This window comes from Malaya genurostris, chromosome 1 (assembly GCF_030247185.1).
Source record: "Malaya genurostris strain Urasoe2022 chromosome 1, Malgen_1.1, whole genome shotgun sequence".
In the NCBI taxonomy this organism is placed as follows: domain Eukaryota; kingdom Metazoa; phylum Arthropoda; class Insecta; order Diptera; family Culicidae; genus Malaya; species Malaya genurostris.
The window spans coordinates 64,201,508-64,226,754 of NC_080570.1; the positions used below are offsets into that span (position 1 = coordinate 64,201,508).

The following is a 25,247-nucleotide window of genomic DNA, read 5'->3' on the forward strand; positions in this document are numbered from 1 at the left end:
ACTGTCATACTGTTCACCTGAGTACTACAATGCAATGGGTTGAAGATCATTCTGGTCTCACGGTGAGATTTTCTTCACCCTCTAAGCATCACGCCGTAGATAAAAGCGGTTAGTTTCCGGTCTTTACGCACTTTGAAGAGAGGCTACAAGAATACATATTATTAGTTAACAGAATATATAATTAAATACAAAATTAGCAAGCCATAAAAACTCTCAATTCCGATTTAGATCTGCAGTCGACGATGAGAACTTTTGAGATGCTCTAGATTGGGCATGTGCAATAATGAAACCGAGAACGATTACCTTGAAAAGATAAACAATGGTAACCCTTGTAACTGTTATTTCGAAAACAACAATTTCTCTGATCGCGTTCCCAATTTTAAACTTTTTTCATAAGATATCATTTTGACATTACCAGTTACTGAGGGGTAGCTCGATTTGCGATACAGTTTTAAAAGCGAGTGGCAGGTCGTGTCGTCGGTTGAACCAAATACAAATTATAATACGGAATACTTCGACAAATTTTCAAGGACACATTTTGCATCGTGCGGTACACTTTCAGAGTGACAATGTACTTTAACGAGTTTTCTATAAAACTAGCAACACTGAATGGTAAGAACAAGTTCACCATAGTTACTGTTTATTATAGTGAAAAATAAATAAACAAACAGTTTTTATCTGATAATCAAGATCACAAGCGAAATGTAAGTTAAACAATAATCTAGAATGGTTTAGCCACCATGAATATACTACTAGCTGTATTGATATTTGTAGATTCGTGGGTGTTTGTGTTCATTTTTCATCTTTTGTGCTAGTGCCGGTGATATTTAGACTGATTGTTGCAGTTTAATACAGCAACGATAAACATAAACAAACAAGTTTGTTTTGCACCGTAGCAACTAGCATAAAGCGTTGCCAGAAACGATCTCCTTCCACATTTTCTAACTATCGCAATGAAAGGGAGTAATTTGCTAGGCTTACTTGTTCAGGCTGTGAACCAAACATTGACGGTTTGTTTGTATGGGACTTAGGGGTATTATTATTTGTATTTGGTTGAACTGTCAAAAGCGATTCCAAATGCCTTGTTTACAATTGCCTTTTTGCTCGTTGTTCATTCAGTGGGAAGTATTGATACAAAATAGTGAGTTACAAATGCTTCATGCTGTTTTCTCGTGGATATGCTCATTTTTCCATTTTTTTTGCTACAAGTGTGATGCAAACAAACTCGAAAATTAAAAAAGTCACTCGAACACAAAGGCAAACGGAGCCACAATTTTCGTTATGTTTATCTTGTTGTCAGATTTACGACTTTTTTCTCCGCTGATCTCTGTAGGATCACTACATCGAAATGTTGAAACGTATGTAATGAAACAAATAGGAAAAAGAAATGAAATTATCAGAAAGGTAGAAAAAGTGTGGTCTTTAAACGTTTTTGACCTCTTTTCAACGTGACTTTTAACGGTATCGTATTTGACCCACGTTGCCAGGAATGAATCCTCAGCTCCAAAAAAAGAAATTTCTGAGATACAACTAACTAAAATTTATAGTTCAATATACTTCCAGTTCGTCTCTGAGAGCAAAGCAATTGAATTCGCCCTCATGTACAACATACTAGTGCAAAGTGAAGTACACGTGAATGATTTCTCGCCAAAGGTGGGCAGAAAATTATGTTGAAAGGTTTATTCATTGAACAAAATTCTCCCAGTGTTCTGAATGGTATGCGTGTCGTACACGAACCAATCCCTCTTATTTGATCATCGATCTCGGAGGAAAGTGGTTATGTAGCTCGCAGATCACCTTCGAAAACCAGCATACCACGCGTCAATAGTATCAATAAACCGTTGACTATGGTAAACCTTGCAAAAATCTGGACAACAAGATACTTCTACACCGGATGAAAGAAACTTCAAAGACAAAATTTAAAAACAATACAGCATTCTCATAAACGAAATCATCATCATCATCTACACACAAACACACACACACACACACACACACACACACACACACACACACACACACACACACACACACACACACACACACACATTTTGCGTACTCGACGAACTGAGTCGAATGGTATATGACACTCGGCCCTCCGGGCCTCGGTTCAAAAATCGGTTTTCACAGTGATTGCATTATATGAGAAAGGCAAAAAAGACATATTCTTAATTCATTTAGTGATGTGATAATTCCTTCAAAACTGTCAAATAAATTCTTCTACTTTATATATCTAGTTGATTAATGACCGAATGAATTTATTTCGCCTATAACGGTTCCCGGTTCCGGGTTGCAGAAGTAGCGGTATAGTATACAAATATAGAACGTAAACTTATAAAGTTAGATTTAACTGAATGGTTGTATAGTACCATAGGTTTATCTAAGAGATAGGTCATAAATTACTGTTAAATTTTATTCGAATTTGATTTCAGGTTGCGGTATTATAATTAATGATGAAGATCAAATTTCAATACGATTCGGCTTAGCTAATGGTCAAAAAATATATTTTGCGTGACTATAGAAGGTTTTACTCTGTAAGAGTTTGCCTTTCAGTTATGAAAAATGGACACGCGGGATTGATAAAAAATTAGAGGGTTGTATTCAAGACACGACCGAGCACAATAACATTAAAAATGGAACGTTTCTAGGGTCTTCGTAATAAATACAAAAATAAAGATGATAATGATGATAGTTACCAGAGAACCAAAATAAAATACTCATTTCAAATAAATTTTTCAAAGGAATGCAATTGAATTATTCAAATGACGTTATCTCATAAGTTTAAGTTAAATGTTTTCGAATCGATTGGTTGTTGAATTATATGAATCCATCAACAAATGACTGAGGTATGAGCGTTCAAAATTATGGCAGAAAAATGTTACGCGATTAGTTTTGCATGTTTTAATTTGACACCCAGCCTCGGGAAGTGAAATATAAGGCATTTTTAATGGCAAAATCGACCAACAATTTGCTAAATACATGGGATATTTCAAAAGAACCGATAACCACGCTGATTCGGTTCTTCAATAGCTAGATGATATATAAGATATTCAAGCGAACACGAAGCGGTGTTGTGCAGACAGCAGGAAATTTCACCAACACATAATGCAAAAGCGACAATCCAGCAAGTGAACGCATATACAATCCAGTCATCAGCTCACTGGACGAGCTACTTGTTTCATTCACAGTCAAACATCAACTAGGCAAAAAAATATTGTGCAGCCTATATTTATAGATTTCTCTTCATACTACGCATAACGATACGGTGTTTTTTATGCATGACGCAAAGCCTCCTATGCCGAACAAGAAGTTGACGTCATTTTGTATAACGGGGATTGGTGGATGAAAACATAGGTCGATTCCAACCATTTTTTCAATAGTATGCTACTGAAACGACGTCGTTATACATGTTTAAGTTAAAAGTTTCCGAATCGATTGGTTGTTAAATTATAACAATCCATCAACAAATGACCGAGTTATTAACGTTCAAAATTATGACACAAAAAGGTTACGCGGCTATTTTTGAAACTTTTAATTGACACCCGGCCCCGTATAGTGAAGAGTAAGGCATTTTTAATGCCAAAAATGTTCAGTCAGTTATATCTGCTCTTATTTTGTTCATTTTCCACATTGAAGTTCTGCAAAACAAGTAAATATAATATTTTCTTTTGAAACAACGAACTAATCCTTTATATCCGGATATACGAATCACAAACGGTACGAAGGGAACATAATCTGGAGAACATTAGCTATTACGGTCGCTTTGTAAACTAGTTAGCCCCGGCGAGACCGTAACGTGGTGCACAATCTCTCCCTTAGTATATAGAAGGAAGTGAAAAACAAAGAAAATCGTTTTGGAACAGAAAATCGTTTTGAATTGGTTTGATGGTTGCTTGGATGGTCAAGTGGGGATGACGGTCATAAAAAGGTTCCACACGAGTTAAGCTGAATCACGCTTTTGCTCGAAATTGTTGTTTCGTATGACGTTATTCTGTGCTTGTATCTGTTTAGAAGGACGACGATGCAGAACAAGTTAAACGGAACCAAATCCTCCATACCTTGCTTGGCATTCATTTGAGTAAGGGGCAGTCATCTGCATTACTGTTGTTGAAATTGATTTCTAATGCTCCTTCGTATATTTCTCCAAAAACTTTAATGCACTTGCGTTTAGTCAGAACTGTCACTCAAATTTCTTTAACGTTACCAATTTACAGCCCACTAAAATCGGCTGTTGAATTATTTTTTTCACATACACAAACGAACGTTACGTTTGATACTGATGGAGTTTTCGAATTCGACTGAACTGTGAAATTTACTAAAACAGGTTGAAGAAGGAAGAACTGAGCTAACTGAAAATGTGTCATAGTGTAACCAAATACAAATTATAATACATTTTGCATCGTGCGGTACACTGTCATGATACACTGTCAGAGTGACAATGTACTTTAACGAGTTTTCTATAAAACTAGCAACACTGAAGGGTAAGAACAAGTTCACCATAGTTACTGTTTATTATAGTGAAAAATAAATAATCAAACCGTTTTTATCTGATAATCAAGATCACAAGCGAAATGTAAGTTGAACAATAATCTAGAATGGTTAAGCCACCATGAATATACTACTAGCTGTATTGATATTTGTAGATTCGTGGGTGTTTGTGTTCATTTTTCATCTTTTGTGCTAGTGCCGGTGATATTTAGACTGATTGTTGCAGTTTAATACAGAAACGACAAACATAAACAAACAAGTTTGTTTTGCACCGTAGTAACTAGCATAAACCGTTGCCAGAAACGATCTCCTTCCACATTTTCAAACTATCGCAATGAAAGGGAGTAATTTGCTAGGCTTACTTGTTTAGGCTGTGAACCAAACATTGGTGGTTCGTTTGTATGGGACTTAGGGGTATTATTATTTGTATTTGGTGTAACCAAAGATAAATAAAAAAGACATGTATGTGCTTACAAATATTTAAAAAAAATCTGGTTCGTTCCCGGTACTTTCTAAAACGACCGCACTCACCGCTTGGTGGAGCGCGAGATTATTTGCATTGTTATCATCTCGACCAAAGTGTGCCTTAAAATCTCAATATATACAAATGAGCTAACGAAACGAAAGGGTTCTCACGGTTTGACATTTACATTATGAATGTGATAATGGGAACTCAACAGTGCAACCAATTTATCATCATTGGTGCCAGTTTCACGGAGGACCGTAGATGTGCGCCAAAAAAAGATCGTGACTGTCATGTCTGGAAATTCGTTTGTGGTGTAACTTCAATTAAGTTTTTCCAGAATTTCGAGCAAGTTTCATGTATGCTATAATATTTAATTTGTACTCGATTGAGTAAATGTTTAACAAGTTCATTTTGCTAATGCTAAAATTTCATTTGCGCTTACTTGTTTTATTGACACTTAGTATTTTGATTTACAAAATACCGGGTGTCTCCACCATTTCTATTGCAAAAGGGTGACGCATGCTTAGAACAATTTTGCATAACGATTACCATAGTACGAAATGATTCTTTATAGTTTAAAACAGTCGAGTCATGTAACTATGGAAACAATTGAATTATTCGAAATATTTTTTATTGTTTTCCACACATTTTTTACCACCTTTCTGGTAATTGTTGAAACCTTTAGTTTGGCAATGACTGAGAGGGAAAAATATATTGAAGAAGCCAAATGAATGAGAAAACTCACAGGAAAGATGATTTTTTGGAAAAAAGATACGCCCATAGGCAGGACTCGAACCTGCGTTCCTAAGCAATCCGTGCATACGCGCTTACCATTTCCCCTGACAACCTGAGCTGTGGTAGACACAGTTCTACAACAGCACCGAGTTTGTAAGCATACATCGAACAATGATCTAAATTCTAGCCGCCTCACGACCGGTACCTTATATCCAAACATCTTCTCTGTTTGTCAGACAACAAACACTAGTCTTCTAGCTCAACAACTAGTGTTCTCATTCAGTAAAAACCATTCAAGCGAAGAGGTTGTGTTTCGATTGTACTGGCTCGTGAGTTAACGGCTGCTACCGAGACAATTCTAAGCTTCAGGTAGTTAAACTGCCCATAGCAAACGCAATATTCGGGGCGTTTCCCGACTGGAAAGCTAGCAACGAAGGCCATCCCGTTCATACGCACAGAGGTGTAGAGACACAGAGGTGCGAGAGCATAGAAGTGACGAGTCACAGAGGTGCCATCGCATAAAGGTGCGAAGACGAAGGGGTGCAAAGGCACAGAGGTGCTAAAGCAACCCAGTGCTGATCTACCAGGTACCAGAATTTGTACGCTGCGTAGGATCAAAAGAGACGGCATATATCGCGAGGTGCTACACTGCAAGCATCGCATTTGATCGCCACCAAGAGCAAAAGCACTGTACCTGGGGTCAGGTACAGCAAGTGCAGTGGTGTTCACAACGACGGCAGAGCAACTGAGATAGCAGTAAACGACAGAAGACTGCCAATTGGAAACAGCAAAAGACTGCCAATTGGAAATCGTTGGAAGAGCTTCACGTCGTTCTTCACGATAAAGGAACAGAGACATCAGCTACAAGGTAGATTTAATTTAATTTATTTTTTATTTCTTATATCTGAAATTTTACTAAACATAAGTTTTTATTTTGGTATTATTAATTTACAAAAAAAATTTAATGTAATGGATGATCTCATGGAAGATCATCCGAATCCGATTCCGGATACTAGTAAAAGTTTAAATACTCCGAGGGCTAAACATTATCCACAGGGTACCACTGGGCCATGGATAGTCTATCTTCGAAAAAAAGAAAAGATTTTAAACTTGATGCAAATTACAAAGGATTTGACATCACATTTCTCTGAAGTTAAAGAAATCTGTAAGGTTAATAGAGATAAAATTCGAGTTGTAGTTAACGACTTGAAACAGGCAAACGATATTGTAACCTGTAAATTATTTGCTATTGAATATCGAGTTTACATTCCATCGAAGGAGGTAGAAATTGACGGTGTTGTGACTGAAGCAAGTCTGACAGCAGATGATTTACTTAAAAATGGAGTTGGCCGTTTTAAAAACTCCATGCTTGAGGGAGTTAAGATACTCGAGTGCAAACAATTGTACTCAGCATCTATTGTCGATGGAAAAAAGTCTTATCGTCCCTCAGATTCGTTTCGCGTAACATTTGCCGGATCTGCATTGCCTAGCCATGTCTATATCGATAAAATTCGTCTTCCTGTTCGGCTTTTCGTACCGCATGTTATGAATTGCACGAACTGTAAAAAATTCGGACATACAGCTACTTACTGTAGTAATAAGTCCAAATGTATCAAATGTCAAGGGCCTCATAAGGATAATCTTTGCGATAAAGATGTTGAAAAATGTGTTTATTGTGGGGAAAGCCCTCATGATGATCTTTCAGTGTGCGCTGCATTTAAGCTGCGTAAAGACAAAATGAAGCTTTCTTTAAAAGCACGGTCTAAGCGCACATATGCAGAAATGCTCAAAACGGTCATACATGTCTCCCCTTTGGAAACCGAAAACGGTTTTTCAAATCTTGCGGAGCCAGAGGAATCTGACTCTGACGGAAATAGTGAAGATACCTCGTTTGTCACTCCTCAAGGGTCTGTTAAGAGGAGATTAACAAACCACAAAATACCAAAAAAGACACCTAAAATTATACCTTCAAAAAAAGATCCCCGTGTTAAAGCTAAAAAGCCAAATTTAAAACCAAAAACTGTGCCTCCTGGTTTGTCAAATTCACAAACCAATCCAGGAACTAGCTCAAGAAAAGACAATAATCCAGTGGGCTCCATTTCACATTCACCAACAGGATTACTGAAATTTTCGGAAATTGTAGAATGGATTTTCGCTGCATTCAATATTTCTGAACCTCTAAAGACCATCATAACAGCATTCCTTCCAATAGCTAGAACTTTTTTGAAACAGTTATCAGCTCAATGGCCAGCTCTTTCAGGTTTTGTATCATTTGATGGATAATTTATCATCCGCCGCAAATGATTCAATCACTGTCCTGCAGTGGAATTGTCGAAGCATCATGCCAAAACTTGATTCATTTAAAGTATTGTTGCATAGTCAAAAATGTGATGTATTTGCTTTGTGCGAAACATGGCTTACATCAAACATAGCCTTAAATTTTAATGACTTTAACATTATACGTCTCGACAGAGACTCCCCGTATGGTGGAGTGCTTTTAGGAATTAAGAAATGTTATTCCTTTTATAGATTAAACATTCCTTCGACTTCTAGTATAGAAGTTGTTGCTTGTCAAATAAACATTAAAGGAAAGGACATTTGCATTGCTTCGGTATATATTCCTCCAAGAGCTCAAGTTGGACAACGACAGCTTAATGAAATTGTCGAAGCCCTTCCTGCTCCACGTTTGATTTTAGGAGATTTCAATTCGCACGGAATGATGTGGGGTTCCGTTTACAATGATAGCAGATCATCTCTAATATATAATATTTGCGACAATTTTAGCATGACGGTACTAAATATGGGTAGCATGACACGGATCCCAAGACCTCCTGCACGTCCAAGTGCATTAGATTTATCTCTTTGTTCGACTTCAATTCGACTAGATTGCACCTGGAAAGTATTTCCTGATTTACATGGTAGCGATCATTTACCAATCATCATCTCAATTAGCAGTAACAAAGGCTTTGCTAATTCAGTTAATATTCCATATGATTTGACAAAAAATATTGACTGGATTAAATACCAAAGTAATATTTCAAGTGTCTTAACTTCAATGGAAGAGCTTCCCCCACTTGAAGAATATGACTTCCTCGTTTGTTCGATTCTGGAGGCCGCAGAACAAGCCCAAACCAAACGATTTCTTGGTCCATCGTCTAACAGAAGACCTCCAAATCCTTGGTGGGACAAAGAGTGCTCAGATGCTAAACACGCGAAACAAAATGCTTTCAAGACGTTTTTAAAACGAGGAGGAGGAACTCCTCAGAATTTTGAAAAATTCTTGGTTTTAGAAACCAAGTACAAGAACATACTTCGGGCTAAGAAATGCAGCTATTGGAGACATTTTGTGGAAGGTTTGTCAAGAGAAACCTCAATGAGCACTCTTTGGAATACGGCCAGACGAATGAGGAATCGTAACGTAGGAAATGAGAGTGAGGAGTACTCGAATCGATGGATATTTGATTTTGCGAGGAAAGTTTGTCCAGATTCCGTTCCTACGCATAGCATTGTTAGGGAGTCTTCTTCAAATGATGATTCCATTGATAGCCCCTTTTCAATGATGGAATTTTCCATAGCACTCATGTCTTGTAACAATAACGCTCCTGGATTGGACAGAATTAAATTCAACTTGGTGAAGAATCTGCCCGACCTCGCAAAAAGACGTTTGTTGGAATTGTTCAACAAGTTTCTTGAGCAAAATATTGTTCCACCTGACTGGAGACAAGTGAAAGTTATCGCCATTCAAAAGCCGGGGAAACCAGCTTCCAATCACAACTCATATAGACCCATTGCGATGTTGTCCTGCATCAGAAAATTGTTCGAAAAAATTATTCTACGACGTCTCGACACTTGGGTCGAGACGAACGGTTTGTTGTCAGATACTCAGTTTGGCTTCCGTAGAAATAAAGGGACGAATGATTGCCTTGCATTACTTTCGTCTGACATCCAAATTGCCTTCGCTCAAAAGCAACAAATGGCATCTGTATTTTTAGACATTAAAGGAGCATTTGATTCAGTTTCCATTGATGTTCTTTCAGACAAGCTCCACCAACATGGACTCCCAGCGGTTATAAATAATTATTTGCACAACCTTTTGTCAGAGAAACGCATGCATTTTTCACATGGCGATTTGGCAACAATCAGAATTAGCTACATGGGTCTCCCGCAAGGCTCATGCCTCAGTCCGCTCCTCTATAATTTTTACGTGAATGACATTGACAGCTGTCTAGTAACCCCATGTACACTAAGACAATTGGCAGATGATGGCGTGGTTTCAGTTACTGGATCCAAAGCTATTGATCTGCAAAAACCATTGCAAGATACCTTAGATAAATTGTCCGTTTGGGCTGTTCATCTTGGTATCGAATTCTCTGCGGAGAAAACAGAGCTGGTCGTCTTTTCAAAAAAGCATGATCCCGCGCAACTTCAGCTTCATATGATGGGAAGAATAATCGAACAGGTTTTGACTTTCAAATACCTCGGGGTGTGGTTTGATTCCAAATGCACGTGGGGAGGACACATTAGGTATCTGATAACGAAATGCCAACAAAGAGTAAATTTTCTTCGAACAATAACAGGGTCTTGGTGGGGTGCTCATCCGCAAGATCTAATAAAATTGTATCAGACAACGATACTTTCAGTGATGGAATATGGATGCGTTTGTTTTCGTTCCGCTGCAAATTCTCATATTATCAAACTTGAGCGAATTCAGTACCGTTGTTTGCGAATTGCTTTAGGCTGCATGCATTCGACACATACAATGAGTCTTGAAGTTCTGGCGGGAGTTCTTCCATTAAAAGATCGATTTTGGGAGCTTTCATCACGCCTGCTAATAAGATGTGATGTGCTGAATCCCATGGTAATTAATAATTTCGAACGACTAGTCGAGCTTCGATCTCAAACAAAATTCATGACAGTATATTTTAACCATATGTCACAGGAAATCAACCCTTCAAGATATATTCCTATCCGTGTCAGCCTCCTAAATGTACCTGACTCAACGTTATTTTTCGACACATCCATGCAGCGCGAAGTACGTGGAATCCCGGACCACCTACGCTCTATGGAAATCCAAAAAATATTTTCAAGTAAGTTCAGGCATATTAACTCTGAGAAAATGTTTTACACGGACGGATCGCGAATGGAAGAAGCGACAGGGTTTGGTATGTTCAACAATAATGTTTCGGCCTCATTCAAGCTTCAAGAACCTGCATCTGTTTATATAGCAGAGTTAGCAGCAGTTCATTATAGCTTGAATGTAATCGTCACATTATCTCCAAACCATTATTTCCTCTTCACAGATAGTCTGAGTGCAATTGAAGCCATTCGCTCAAACGCTGCTGGCAAAAATGAACCGTTTTTCTTGGGTAAAATAAAACAGTGTCTGAACGACATATTGAATAATAATTATCTAATCACAATAGTTTGGGTTCCGGCTCATTGCTCCATTCCAGGCAATGAAAGAGCCGATATTTTAGCCAAACGTGGTGCTATTGAGGGTGAAATTTATGAGAGACCGATTGCTTTCAACGAATTCTATAGCGCGTCTCGCCAAAGAACACTTGCCAGCTGGCAAGCTTCTTGGGATAAAGATGATCTGGGTCGGTGGATGCACTCAATTATTCCTAAAATATCGACAAAGGCATGGTTCAGGGGACTGGATGTGAGTAGAGATTTCATTCGTGTGATGTCCAGACTCATGTCCAATCACTACACGTTAGATGCACATCTCCTTCGAATTGGACTTTCCGAGACTAATCATTGTGCTTGCGGCGAAGGTTACCGCGATATTGACCATGTTGTTTGGACATGCGTGGAGTTTCGTGATGTCAGATCTCAACTAATAAATTCCTTGCGTACCCAAGGTAGACTATCCAATGTCCCAGTTCGCGACATTCTTGCTTGTCGTGACCTTCCATACATGAAACTTCTTTATCATTTCATTAAATCCATTGGAGTTCCAATTTAAATTTTATTTTATGTTAAACTGTTTTCTCTTCCATGAGTTCAACCAATAGCCAACTATAGGATATTGAATATAAGTGGTGAACTGATACAAACAATCCTGAAATAGTTATAAGATCATGTACAAAATAAATGTATTTTATTTAATGTAATTTAAAATAGCAACTCGCTTGATAAAAACAGTGTTTAGATTAACTAATGAGTACCAACATACTAATATGATATTCGAAATGTATTAGGTTTAAACTACTATGTATTGTGGATGCCACGGCGAAGAAAAACTTATGTATATTGCCTATGAAATAAACGTATTTATGAAAAAAAAAAAAACTAGTGTTCTCGAACTTTACCTAATTTCAGCTCAAGCACTGGGTAGCAGGATAATTAGTATTTATAATCGTTTGTAGCCATGTGGTTTCAAAAGGATAGTGCTGGTCGTCAAATGGTGAGATAACTAAGAACTCACAAGTCCCTATCTCATGCCTCCCCGAGCGTCTATGATGACATTTGGTCAATAGAACGGCGTCGACTGGGTGCTATCGCCTTCTGCGTTAGTAGCAGAATGAAAGGGTGCGAAATGGCTTGTAGGTTGAAGCCCATCCTAAAGTGCAGTGTTTATCATAGTATATTACAACATATAATTCTGTTGTTTATTACATCATGTATTATTATTATTATTATTATTATTATTATTATTATTATTGTTATTATTATTATTATTATTTTTATTATTATTATTATTAGAAGAGCGTAACTTACACTGCGACATTAACTGTTATATTGTATCATAGCATATTATTTCACATATTATACTATGTTGTATGGTATTATACTGCATTGCCTTATATCATATTATATTGTATTATATTATATTATATTATATGATATTATATTATATTGTATTCTATTATATTATGTTATATTGTATTGCATTATGTTGTATTATATTATATTATATTATATTATAGGCTTTATTATGAGTAGTACTACGTACCTCTGCGCAAAATATAAATTTGTTTTCCTTATAAGTTATCATTTTTAAAGTAAATTTTAACTAAATATCAAGGTCGTCACAAGGTGAGCTTGGTCCTCACTGGTTCCTGTTTCATGCCTACACGTGTATCTGTGATGACAATTGGTCGATGGAATGCGTTGATGGCAGAATGAGAGGATGAGAATAAAATGATATGTTGCATATCGCAACATATCATTTTATTCATTCTATTATTTATTATATAATTCAATATACTATATTATGTTGTTTTTTATTATTATTTTCATTATTATATTTATTGTTACTATTATTAATTGGTCATCAATAATAATAACATATATTATTTTTATAGATGTGGATATTATTATTTTTATTAGAAGAGAAATATTCTACTTCCTGCAGTATTGCGAAGATAGAAGAGCATAACTGACACTCTACATTAACTGTTATTTTATATATTGATTTATGATATATTATATTGTATGACATTGTATTATATTATATTAAATTAAAATATATTATACTATATTATGTTATATTATATTATTTTGTAGTATTTAAGTATTATTATTATTATTAGTATTATTATTATTATTATTATTTTTATTACTATTATTATTATTAATAATATTATTATTAGTATTTCTATTGTTTCTATTAGTATTATTTTTATGATTATTATTATTATTATTACTATTGTTACCATTATTATAATCTTTATCATTATCAGCTACATTTTCGTTTCCATACTACACATTTCACTTTACACATATATTATTAAATTGTATCATATTATATTACGTCATATTTTGTGATATTAAATAATATTACATTGTACTATATTATACTATATTATGGTACAATGTTTGGTATTGTTTTATATAGTATTGTAATGCATTTTTTTAATACACAATTATAGGTGTATTATATTGCATTGTGATGTATTACATTTTTATATTTTATGCATAATAATATTTTATTATATTCAGTGTCGTATAGTGACCAAACTATATTACAATATATTATGGTATATTTTACTATATTATGTCACATAACATTATGATACTATTATATTCATCATAAAATATTATAGTAGACTATAATACACTGTACCATACGATTTTGCACCGTTTTATACTATATTGTGTTTTATTGTATTATACTGCCGGAAATTATATTAAAGTGTATTATGTTACATTATATAATACTATGCTCAAGTACATTGTAAGGGAAGAGGGATGGAAGTGCATCAGGGTATCTTACAAGTGAATGACTGGATGAAGGAGTGAAATGTCAACCCGATCCGTAGGGGAAAGCTGTGTGTTTTCCCCAGAAGGTCTGAAATGAGTAAGACGCACCCTTCTAACAAACAAACCATCAGGCAGGTTTAAGCTGGTACAGCGAATTCCTTTATTATATGGCCGGATGTTATTGCTGGAAGGCGCCGGGTCCTCAAAGCCCATTTTGGCCTTCTTAACAGCAATAATATTAAAGTTATCTGATAATCAAATTCGGATCTACTGTAAGTCTACCTGCATCCACTGGTAATGCCTTGAACTGATGGTGGCTTCACACATACATACATACATACATACATGTGGTTTCAACAGGATAGTGCTACTTGCTACAGCCGAAACAATCGACTTAGTAAAAGAACATTTTAACGACAACATTATTTCGAGAAATTATTTGTTGTGGGGATACGTGAATTCATTGGTTTATGTGGATAAATCAGCAACGATTGATACATTGAAATTCAATATTCAACGTGTCATTGCTGAAATACGCCCTCAAACACTTGAAAAAGTGGTCGAATATTGGATCTCCAGAATGACGAAAAATAGTCGTGGCGGCCATATGCCCGAAATCACATTCTAATGTTAAATGCCAAGAAATTAACTAACAAATAAAAATAAATTGGCCATTTCATAATTTGGCATGTGTTTTATTAAAATTTCAAATCAGCAAGCTCATAAAAACACCCTTTACGTTCAAAGCATAAAGCAAATTCTCTACCATACCCGTTTTCTACTAATGTATCCTTTTTTCCAAATTTACTTTGAATATTGACCTTAAAACTCTTAACCAATTGAATGTGTCTAACCAAAATGTACTCCCAACATGCAAACAACTCTAATAAACGATTGCTTATAATTAGAAAAACCATAGATAACTCTATCCAGTTTTATCCCAAATATTCTTCTCACGTATATTTTTAGAATAATAAGTTCTAATGATCGGTATTTAAGCGAAGTATAGTCCCCACGAATTAGATTATATCTTTATCCATAATCACATGACTCGTGATATTCTGTTTCGCCCCAATTTATCCTTAAACTGAGTTATAAAATGAATCCTGATCTACATTCCTGAAGTCAGTTATACACTATACGCAATTGACTCATTTTATTTACAAAACTGCATCGACCCAAGTGCTCACTAACACATTTACCCCGTTTAATGAAAAGAATTGGGGTAAAATGGTATAAAATGATTCATGCGGTCTTTAGATCTATTTGCAATCTACTTTTTAAGAATTTCTACTTTATATAAATTGAATCTGTCTCCTTTCGGAATGTGGAAGAAAATTTAACTAAGAATGCTAATAACGAAAAAGAATTGAGATAAAACAGGTTAAACGGTCTAATGGTGTAATTTCTACTATACGTACTCGGGTAACTTGAATTTTCTAAGTAATATAGATCAAATTTGATAGGTCCTATTGGACCTGCTTCAGGATTGTAGATCAAGACTCATTTCAAAACTCAGTTAAAAGAAAAAAATGGTATAAATGCAATATACTTTTTTGGGTTTTGTATGTAATAAAAATAGATTTAAGCAACCGCAATCAGCCTCCTTTCGAAATGCGGGAGAAAGATTAATTAAAAATACGAATAATGAAAAGAATTGAGGTGAAAATGGGCTAGTTCTGTCATCCTTATTGTATGTACTTGGATCGCAGTAGTTTGCTACGTAATACGGACTATCAGGAATCAGAACTAATTGGCTCAAGTGGCACGTTCCCCTAGTTATTTGAAGATTTGTGCCTGTGCCTATTATATGTCATAGACCAACTGAATAGTATAACAAGAGAAAATGGGATAAAACGGTGCATTGAGTTTTGTAGTTTTACTACAGGGTGCGCCATCTAGACAGGACCTATTTGAATGTTTCATAACTTCGCCTTAACTTATTTTTTTCTTTTTTGGTTATTTTGCATTGTATTTGATAATTGTATATGACACCAAAAATCCTTTTTTTTGACAACAAAACAAAAATCAAGCACAGTTTTCGAGTGTAAATAGATCTCTGTTATTTCGGAAGGAAACACTGACATTGCAGAGTCTGGCTGATTTGTCATAATCGGTTGGAAAAAGGCGGAGTCATTCAACAGTGCAATATGTAGCTGTCTAGATTGCGTTCCTTGTATATGCAATCAAATACAATATATGTAGTTTTAAAGACCAATCTGCTTCAATGAGTTTTTCAGTATCTCTCGTCAGAAAACTCTCGAAAGTTGGCAAACTTCATGGAGCAATGGCGAACTGGGACGATGGCTACATTCCATTATCCCTAGGGTATCGACGAAACCTTGGGTCAAGGGGATGAACGTGAGTCGCGATTTCATTTGTGTTATGTCACGGCTCATGTCAAATCACTACACTTTCAACGCACATCTCCGGCGTGTTGGGCTCGCGGAGAGCGGTCTCTGCACCTGTGGCGACGGTTATCAGGACATCGAGCATGTCGTGTGGTCGTGCGTAGAGTATCGCGACGCCAGGTCGACGCTACTAGAATCCCTTAGGGCCCGAGGTAGACCGCCTGAGGTTCCGGTTCGGGATGTGTTGGCGAGTCGGGATAGTCTATACATGCTTCTCATATACCATTTCCTCAAACACATTAATATCCAAGTGTAATGTGTTATTCCTCGCTTAGAAAGTATAATCTCCACCTATAGGTTCGATACTAACATCCGCTCGATTCTCTCGATCCCCGTCCCTGTCCTCCATCTTCATTGGAACTAACAAGATCTTTTTTTTGTCACTAACTTTTTCGTTCCCCCTTTCCTCGTCTCTTCACCATCTCGATTGCAACTAATTAGACCTCTCTAGTTTTCAGACATTTTGTTCCCATACCCCCTTTTTACCTCACTTTCCACAATATTTACTTTTTTTCATTCTCTTCCGTAACATCACCCACGGAAGACCGCTCCAGTCGATTACCAGCATGCGGGCCACCCGCCGGGGCTTCGTAGCCTGAAGGTGTTTCCCGCAGACCCACACGAACCGAAGGAAGCGGTCATAGATATCTAACAACGCCATCAGGAAGACTCATGCAAAATATAATTCACCGACCACTGCCGATCGCCAGCTGAAAGTTGGATTTTCGAAAATCCGAGACGACAAAATCTAATGATACTATTCTAGTTTAAAGTTAGTCGTTAATTGAGAATAGGAAATACCCTTGGCATCTTAGAGCTTAGGCAGTGTGCCTAAAAATATATTATATTATTGAAAAAAAAAATCTATGTAGTTTTCTGCTGGTACCTTGGTTCTATGTTAAATAAATACCCCCAGTATAAATAGGGAATTTGTGGTAAATGAACATGATAGCGTTTCTATTGTACAGTTAGTCAATAGCATCATGTCACAAAAAACTTTCCATTTTTCATCCTTAAGGAGTGTGTCGAAAAGTAGTTAGCAACATTGATTATTGAATATAAAAGCTAAAAAAAAATTTTTTTTTTCATCAGTTTTCGATATATTGTAGAAAAATTACATTTTTATGCATTTCACTGTTTATATTGAAGAAAATTCTAGTTTCTGTGAAACGCTCGCACTTTGGACTTGACATTCTTCATTAAATTCTGCACAGTTACTTTTGTGTCTTTTCTGGTGGCAGCTGTCCAGTTTTTTTTAACTCCTGCATGTTTTGAGACACTGTACCTTCCTTCCGAAAGTGCCGCTTGACAATTGTCCAATACCTTTAAATTGGCCGAAGATCCGGGCAACTCGGTGGGTTGATGTCCTTTTCCACGAATTGTACATTATTTTTTGACAACCACTGTAGAACGGAGTTGGCGTACTGGGCTGAAGCCAAATCCGGCCAGAAGAGAGGAAGAGCCTTATGCTTTCTGTACAGTGGCAGCATTCTCTTATTCAAACATTCTTTCTCGTACACCTTGGCGTTAATTGTGTCCATCGTGAAGAAAATCGACGATCGCAAACCACAGGTACAAATTGCTTGCCAGACCAACACCTTCTGCCCAAACTTTTCCATCGCCACCGTGGTGTCAGCGTCGTACAGGTTTTGGTACACCGATTTCGTATAATACTGCGGTCCGGGCAGCGCTCGAGAGTCTTCCTTGGCGTAGGTTTCGTTGTCGATCAGGATGCATCCGTCTTTATTCTGTAGAATCCGGTTATACAGTTTTCGCGCTCTTGTTTTGGCCTGAACTTGCTGTACCAAAGACTTTTTCGGCACCTTCTGTTTCTTGTACGTTTTCAGGGAGTTCCGAACTTTGATCCGTTGAATCATCCCGATGCTGGTGTTGAACTGCTTGGCCAAATCCCGCGTCGACGCCGATGGGTTTTTCCTGATGTACTCAACCACTTTTAAGTCCCGGCCGGGCTGGCTTCATGGAAAGGGTCTTACCGAACTTCTCGATAGTATTTTTGACACTGGTGTGGTGCACTTTCACCCGTTTTGCAATTTCGTTGTACGTGACACCACTTTCTGAGCACCAAGTGTGCAGAATTTTCTTTCGCCTTTCCGGATCAATTCGACTCATCATTGAAACGATAAACCGTACCGAAAACAAACGATTGCGCAGCTGTTATTGACATGTAAACAAACATGTCACCGCAAAACATGCAGCAAAAAATTAAGCCATTTCAGAGTAATAACTGTTTGAATGTTGCTAACTACTTATCGATACACTCCTTATTACTCCAATGTGCATTGGGTGAACCGATTGTCGAATTTTCATAACATGCGAAGTACTGCTCTACAAGTACGTAACCCAATGAAGTGAAGCCTAACAATGGAGATTGGTTCTTCAATTTTCTACGGGTTGGGAACACAATGTTTTATGAACACGCACACCGTTGTTTGAATTTGTAAAGTGGATGTCTGAAGAGATAATACTTCAACAACAACCGAGAGAATTCATTTTTTTGCCGTTTCAACCTTCCGAGTGAACGGACGTGCTTTGTGTTTACTGCGAAAGCGTTGAAAACCAGTGCCGTTTGTGATAAAGTGACCGGACGATCAAAACTAGATCGCTATTGTGTAATAGACAATAGTGCATTTTCCTGTGAGAGGTTTTATGCACATTATATACTGAAGCAGTGTATTGTTGTGAGCGGACGATCGAAACAGTACCGTTAGCCGGTGATTGTTCGATCGATCAAAACAGGCCCAGCGGTGTACGTGATATCACTGTGCGGATTACAAAAGAGTGTGCTTTTTCCTCTCGGAGGTTTTTTGCACACCATCGCAGCGGCGATACGCCGATCGACGAGGGCTAGGCCTTGGTGGCCCCCGTTGGATTTAAGTTAAGTAATATTATTTAGTTTTTTTCCTTCCTGCATTCGATTGTTCTATTTCTCCCCGATTCATTTATTTCTGCGCGGAAGTAGTTCCGCTATGCCTAATTTAAATCCTGACCCCCCCGTTCCCGATGATCAAATGGAGACTTCCCTTGATTGTAAAAAGTCTCGCATAAAGAGCTATCCGTCAAGATATTGGATTGCAAGCGATTGCATTCAGTATCGATCGCCGGGGATGGAACAAAGCCCTATCCCCAATCAGACTCTTATCGTGTGACCTTCGCCGGTTCTGCTTTGCCCAACTACATCCTCTTGGACCGGGTTCGTTTGCCTGTTCGCCTATTCGTACCCCGAGTAATGAACTGTACTAATTGCAAACAACTGGGGCATACAGCTACCCATTGCAGCAATAAGCCACGTTGTGCTAACTGTGGGGAGGCTCATGCGGACGGCTCTTGCGGTAAGGATGCTGAAAAGTGTCTCTACTGTAAGGAGGGTCCGCATGACCTCTCTGATTGTCCCGCTTACAAACTGCGAGGTGATCGAATGAAGCGTTCCCTAAAGGAGCACTCCAAGCGTTCTTTCGCAGAGATGCTTAAAAGTGCCACCCCTCCTAAACAGACAACGAACCCATAGTCGAGCGATTCTGACGACCCTTTGGAAGGTCCATCTTCGGCGGTCCCTCATAGCTGTAGGAAAAGAATAAATAAATCCTCTCATAAGCTACCTAGTAAAGGTTCGAAGGTGTCTTCCGAAGGGCTTCGAAAAGTTACAGCTAACGGGAATCGGGACACAACACCGAAGCAAAAAGCTCCTGGTCTCAGAAAACTCAATTCCGAGATGGAATTCCCACGACTTCCCGGGACTACAAAATCCCCAAGCGTCCCAGAAAATCTACCAGAGAACCAACTAGGTGCTGGACTTATCAAGTTCTCTGATGTTGTGGACTGGATTTTTACAACTTTCAATATTTCAGACCCTCTTAGAAGCCTTTTTAATTGCTTTCATGCCAACAGTAAAAACATATTTGAAGCAGTTGACTGCAAATTGGCCCCTTCTCTCAGCGATTGTATCCTTCGATGGCTAAATCATCCACCGAGGTCACGGATCTAATCACTGTTTTACAGTGGAATTGCAGAAGTATCATCCCAAAAATAGATTCTTTTAAATTTCAAGTAAATAATCTGAAATGTGACGCATTTGCATTGTGCAAAACTTGGCTAACTTCTGAAATATCCTTAAACTTCCACGATTTTAACATTATTCGCCTGGATCGAGATGATCCCTATGGAGGAGTACTTTTAGGGATCAAAAAGTGCTAACTTTTTATCGAATTAACCTCCCATCGATACCAGGTATTGAAGTTGTCGCATGTCATGTTACAATCAAAGGTAAGGACCTTTGACCAATATGACAATCTTGAATACGGGAGAAATGACACGGATTCCTGCATCACCAGCAAGACCAAGTGCGCTGGATTTATCCCTTTGCTCGACATCGCTACGGTTGGATTGCACGTGGGAGGTAATTCCTGATCCCCACGGTAGTGATCATCTACCGATCGTAATATCAATCACCAGCGGCTTAAAACCATCGAAGACAATCAATGTTTCGTATGACCTCACACGAAATATTGATTGGAATAGCTATGCGACCTCGATATCTGAGAAACTTGAAAGAACTCAACAACTTCCTCCGGAGGAAGAGTACACGTTTTTGGCTGGCTTGATTCTCGATACTGCGATTCAAGCTCAGACGAAACGTGTACCCGGCGCAAAAACTAACATCCGTCCTCCCAACCCGTGGTGGGACAAAGAGTGCACAAATTTAAACGCGGAGAGAGCCTCCGCGTATAAAAAATTCAGAAAAAATGGAACGCCTGATAATTACCGGAATTACGCGGCGTTAGACGTTAAAACTAAGAACTTGATTAGAGCCAAGAAACGCGGTTACTGGCGTCGGTTTATAGACGGCTTAACGAAAGAAACATCTATGAGCACTCTTTGAAACACAGCCCGACGAATGCGCAATCATAACACCACGAATGAAAGCGAGGAATACTCCAACCGCTGGATATTCGATTTCGCTAAAAAAGTATGCCCAGACTCTGTTCCGGAACAGAAGATCACCCGCGCCGCGACACCAAATACAAACGAATCACCGTTTTCGATGGTAGAGCTCTCACTTGCACTTTTGTCATGTAACAATAAAGCCCCGGGATTAGACAGAATAAAATTCAACTTGTTGAAAAATCTGCCTGACCCCGCCAAAAGGCGCTTGCTGAATTTATTCAACAAGTTCCTCACGGGTAATATTGTCCCACACGACTGGAGACAAGTCAGAGTTATCGCCATTCAAAAACCAGGGAAACCAGCCTCCGATCACAATTCGTATCGGCCGATTGCTATGCTTTCCTGTATCCGGAAATTGTTCGAAAAAATGATTCTGTTTCGTCTAGACAATTGGGTCGAAACTAATGGTTTACTTTCAGATACACAATTTGGTTTCCGCAGGGGCAAACGAACGAACGATTGTCTTGCGTTGCTCTCAACAGATCTCTTCAAATGGCATTTGCTCGTAAAGAACAAATGGCGTCAGTTTTCCTAGACATTAAGGGGGCTTTTGACTCAGTTTCTATAAATATCCTATCTGAGAAGTTGCATCAGCATGGTCTTTCGCCAGTTTTAAACTACTTTTTACATAATCTATTGTCTGAGAAACACATGTACTTTGCGCATGGTGATTTGTCGACAATACGATTCAGCTACATGGGTCTTCCTCAGGGCTCATGCTTAAGCCCCCTTTTATACAATTTTTACGTAAGTAATATCGATGAATGTATCAACACATCTTGCACGCTAAGACAACTTGCCGACGACAGCGTTGTGTCTATTATAGGACCCAAAGCTGCCGTTCTCCAAGGACCATTACAAGATACTCTCGACAACTTATCATCATGGGCTCTTCAAATGGGTATCGAGTTCTCTACGGACTGAGCTGGTTGTATTTTCGAGGAAGCGAGAACCAGCACAATTACAGCTTCAACTAGGGGGTGAAACCATAGCTCAGGCCTTCACATTTAAATATCTCGGGGTCTGGTTCGACTCCAAAGGCACCTGGGGATGTCACATTAGGTATCTGAAACAAAAATGCCAGCAGAGAATCTACTTTCTTCGTACAATAACCGGATCATGGTGGGGTGCCCACCCAGGAGACCTGATCAGGTTGTATCAAACAACGATGTTGTCCGTGATGGAATACGGATGCTTCTGCTTCCGATCAGTGGCGAACACTCATTTCATCAAGCTGGAAAGAATTCAGTATCGTTGTTTGCGTATTGCCTTGGGTTGCATGCAATCGACTCATACGATGAGCCTCGAAGTGCTGGCGGGCGTTCTTCCACTGAAAAACCGGTTCTGGGATCTCTCATATCGTTTGCTCATTCGATGCGACATTTTGAATCCTCTGGTGATTGAAAACTTCGAAAGGTTAGTTGAGCTTAACTCTCAAACCCGTTTTATGTCCTTGTATTTTGATTACATGGCTCAGAATATTAATCCTTCTTCGTTTGTTTCCAACCGTGCTCATTTCTTGGATACTTCTGATTCTACTGTGTTTTTCGACACATCCATGAGAGAAGAAATTCGTGGAATTCCGGATCACGTGCGCCCTCAAGTGGCCCCAAATATTTTTTATAAAAAATTTAGAACAGTCAACTGAGAAAAGGTGTTTTACACTGACGGATCAAACATCAACGAGTCCACAGGCTTCGGCATCTTCAATCAAAACATCACCGCTTCTTACAAACTCAGTGATCCGGCTTCAGTTTACGTCGCAGAATTAGCTGCTATTCAGTACACCCTCGAGATCATTGAAACCATGCCCAAAGACCATTACTTCATTGTCACGGACAGTCTAAGTTCAATAGAAGCTCTCCGGGCAATGAAGCCAGGAAAGTATCCCCCATATTTCCTGGGGAAATACGGGAACATTTGAGAACTTTATCTGAACGGTCTTATTTAATATCGTTAGTCTGGGTCCCTTCGCATTGTTCCATTCCGGGCAATGAAAAGGCAGACTTATTGGCTAAAGTGGGCGCATTGGAAGGTGATATTTATGAAAGACCAATCTGCTTCAATGAATTTTTCAGTATTTCTCGTCAGAAAACTCTCGAAAGTTGGCAAACTTCATGGACGAATGACGAACTGGGACGATGGCTACACTCCATTATCCCTAAGGTATCGACGAAACCTTGGTTCAAGGGGATGAACATGAGTCGTGATTTCATTCGCGTTATGTCACGGCTCATGTCAAATCACTATACATTCAACGCACATCTCCGGCGTATCGGGATCGTGGAGAACGGGCTCTGCACCTGTGGCGACGGTTATCAGGACATCGAGCATGTCGTGTGGTCATGCGTAGAGTATCGTGACGCCAGGTCGAAGCTACTGGAATCCCTCAGGGCCCGAGGTAGACCGCCTGAGGTGCCGGTTCGGGATGTGTTGGCGAGTCGGGATAGTTCATATATGCTTCTCATATACCAGTACCTTAAACACATTGATATACAAGTGTAATGTGTTATTTCTCGCTCAGAAAATATAATCTCCACCTACAGGTTCGACACTAACATCCGCCCGATTCTCTCGATCCCCGTCCCTGTCCACCATCTTCATTGGAATTAACAAGATCTTTTTTTTTGTCACTAACTTTTTCGTTCCCCTTTCCCTGTTTTTTCACCATCTCGATGGCAACTAATTAGATCTCTGTCGTTTTCAAACATTTTGTTCCCACACCCCTTTTTTACCCCGTTTCCCACAATATTTACTTCTTTTTTTCATTCTCTTCCGTAACATCACCATCATCGGAAGACCGCTCCAGTCAATGACCAGCATGCGGGCCACCCGCCGGGCCTTCGTAGCCTGGGGGTGTTTCCCGCGGACCCTCACGGACCGAAGAATGCGGCCAACATAGAAAATTACCATCGCCATCTGGAATCATCTCATCCTAAATTCAATTCACCGGCCACTACCGATCGCCAGATACTATATTACATAATGATACTACTCTAGTTTTAAGTTAGACGATAATTAAGATTAGTAAATACTCTTGGCATCTTAGAGCTTAAGCAGTGTGCCTTAATATTATATTATATTATTGAATAAAAAAAACCGAGAGAATAATCCATTTTGTGACGAGATTTAAGTAACTTCAAGATCAGTTCCTAGGTAAACTTAAACACAATACCTGACGCGATTTTATGTCATGGGGTAAAAAACAAAAAAAAATTATGTAAATTAAAACGACTTACTGTTCCTTCTTGATATCTCTGGGACAGTCTCCGGGATCTGCTCCAGGGAATTCACTCGGATGAGTTTGTATTGAGAAGGGATAAAATATCTGTAATTGATAATATCATGTCAGAGCGTGAAAATACGGATTGTTCGCTGGGTTTTTCTTTCCGCCACCTACCTGCATAACCTTGCAAAAATCTATACTTTGCACCAGATCGTTGATGTCATCGTCAAAGTGATCATGCGAGAAGACCAGCAACGTCCGGGAGATGTCCTTCGCCTGTGCCAAGCTGACGATTAGATGCCGTAAATAGGTTATCCGTTTGTGTACCTGCAGAGAGAGAGAGAGAGAGAGAGAAACAAAAAGAAAATCAACTTTGATATAATTGATGTTAAATCCTTACTGCAAATAAGTTGCAAATATCTCGTATTTAATGGTAACTTTGAAGAAGATCTTCGTCGAAAGCAGATTTGTTGTTTATTTTTTGCCTCTGGTAATTGTCCCTGGAATGGATTAAGACTGCCACATCAAAACTGCCCGGTGCTGCCGTGCTGAGGTGTAGCATGGGATAAATAAATTGTAGAGCACAAAGTTTGGTGTGCTGTGTAAAAAGGAGGCCACTTGAGAAATTAATGCGATGCTGCTCATAAAAGTTTATTCCCCCATTCCGTAAGCAACGAATTACGTGTTTAATATCACTGACGTTGCGCGAACAAATTTCATTCCTTACTGTAGCTAGGACTATTTTATATGT

At 38.5% G+C, this 25,247-nt stretch overlaps 1 protein-coding gene across 5 annotated transcripts in view; it reads right to left on the reverse strand.

The window, feature by feature from the left end:
• Positions 1-25,247, reverse strand: part of LOC131440292 (alpha-1,6-mannosyl-glycoprotein 2-beta-N-acetylglucosaminyltransferase) — a 231,764-nt gene that overhangs the window by 17,233 nt on the left and 189,284 nt on the right. For all 5 annotated transcript variants that reach the window (XM_058611426.1, XM_058611427.1, XM_058611425.1 and 2 more), the window contains 2 exons: positions 24,671-24,823; positions 24,510-24,598 (listed from right to left, as the gene is read on the reverse strand). In XM_058611426.1, coding sequence (XP_058467409.1) covers positions 24,510-24,598; positions 24,671-24,823 — 242 coding nt within the window. The remainder of the gene's footprint in view (positions 1-24,509; positions 24,599-24,670; positions 24,824-25,247) is intronic.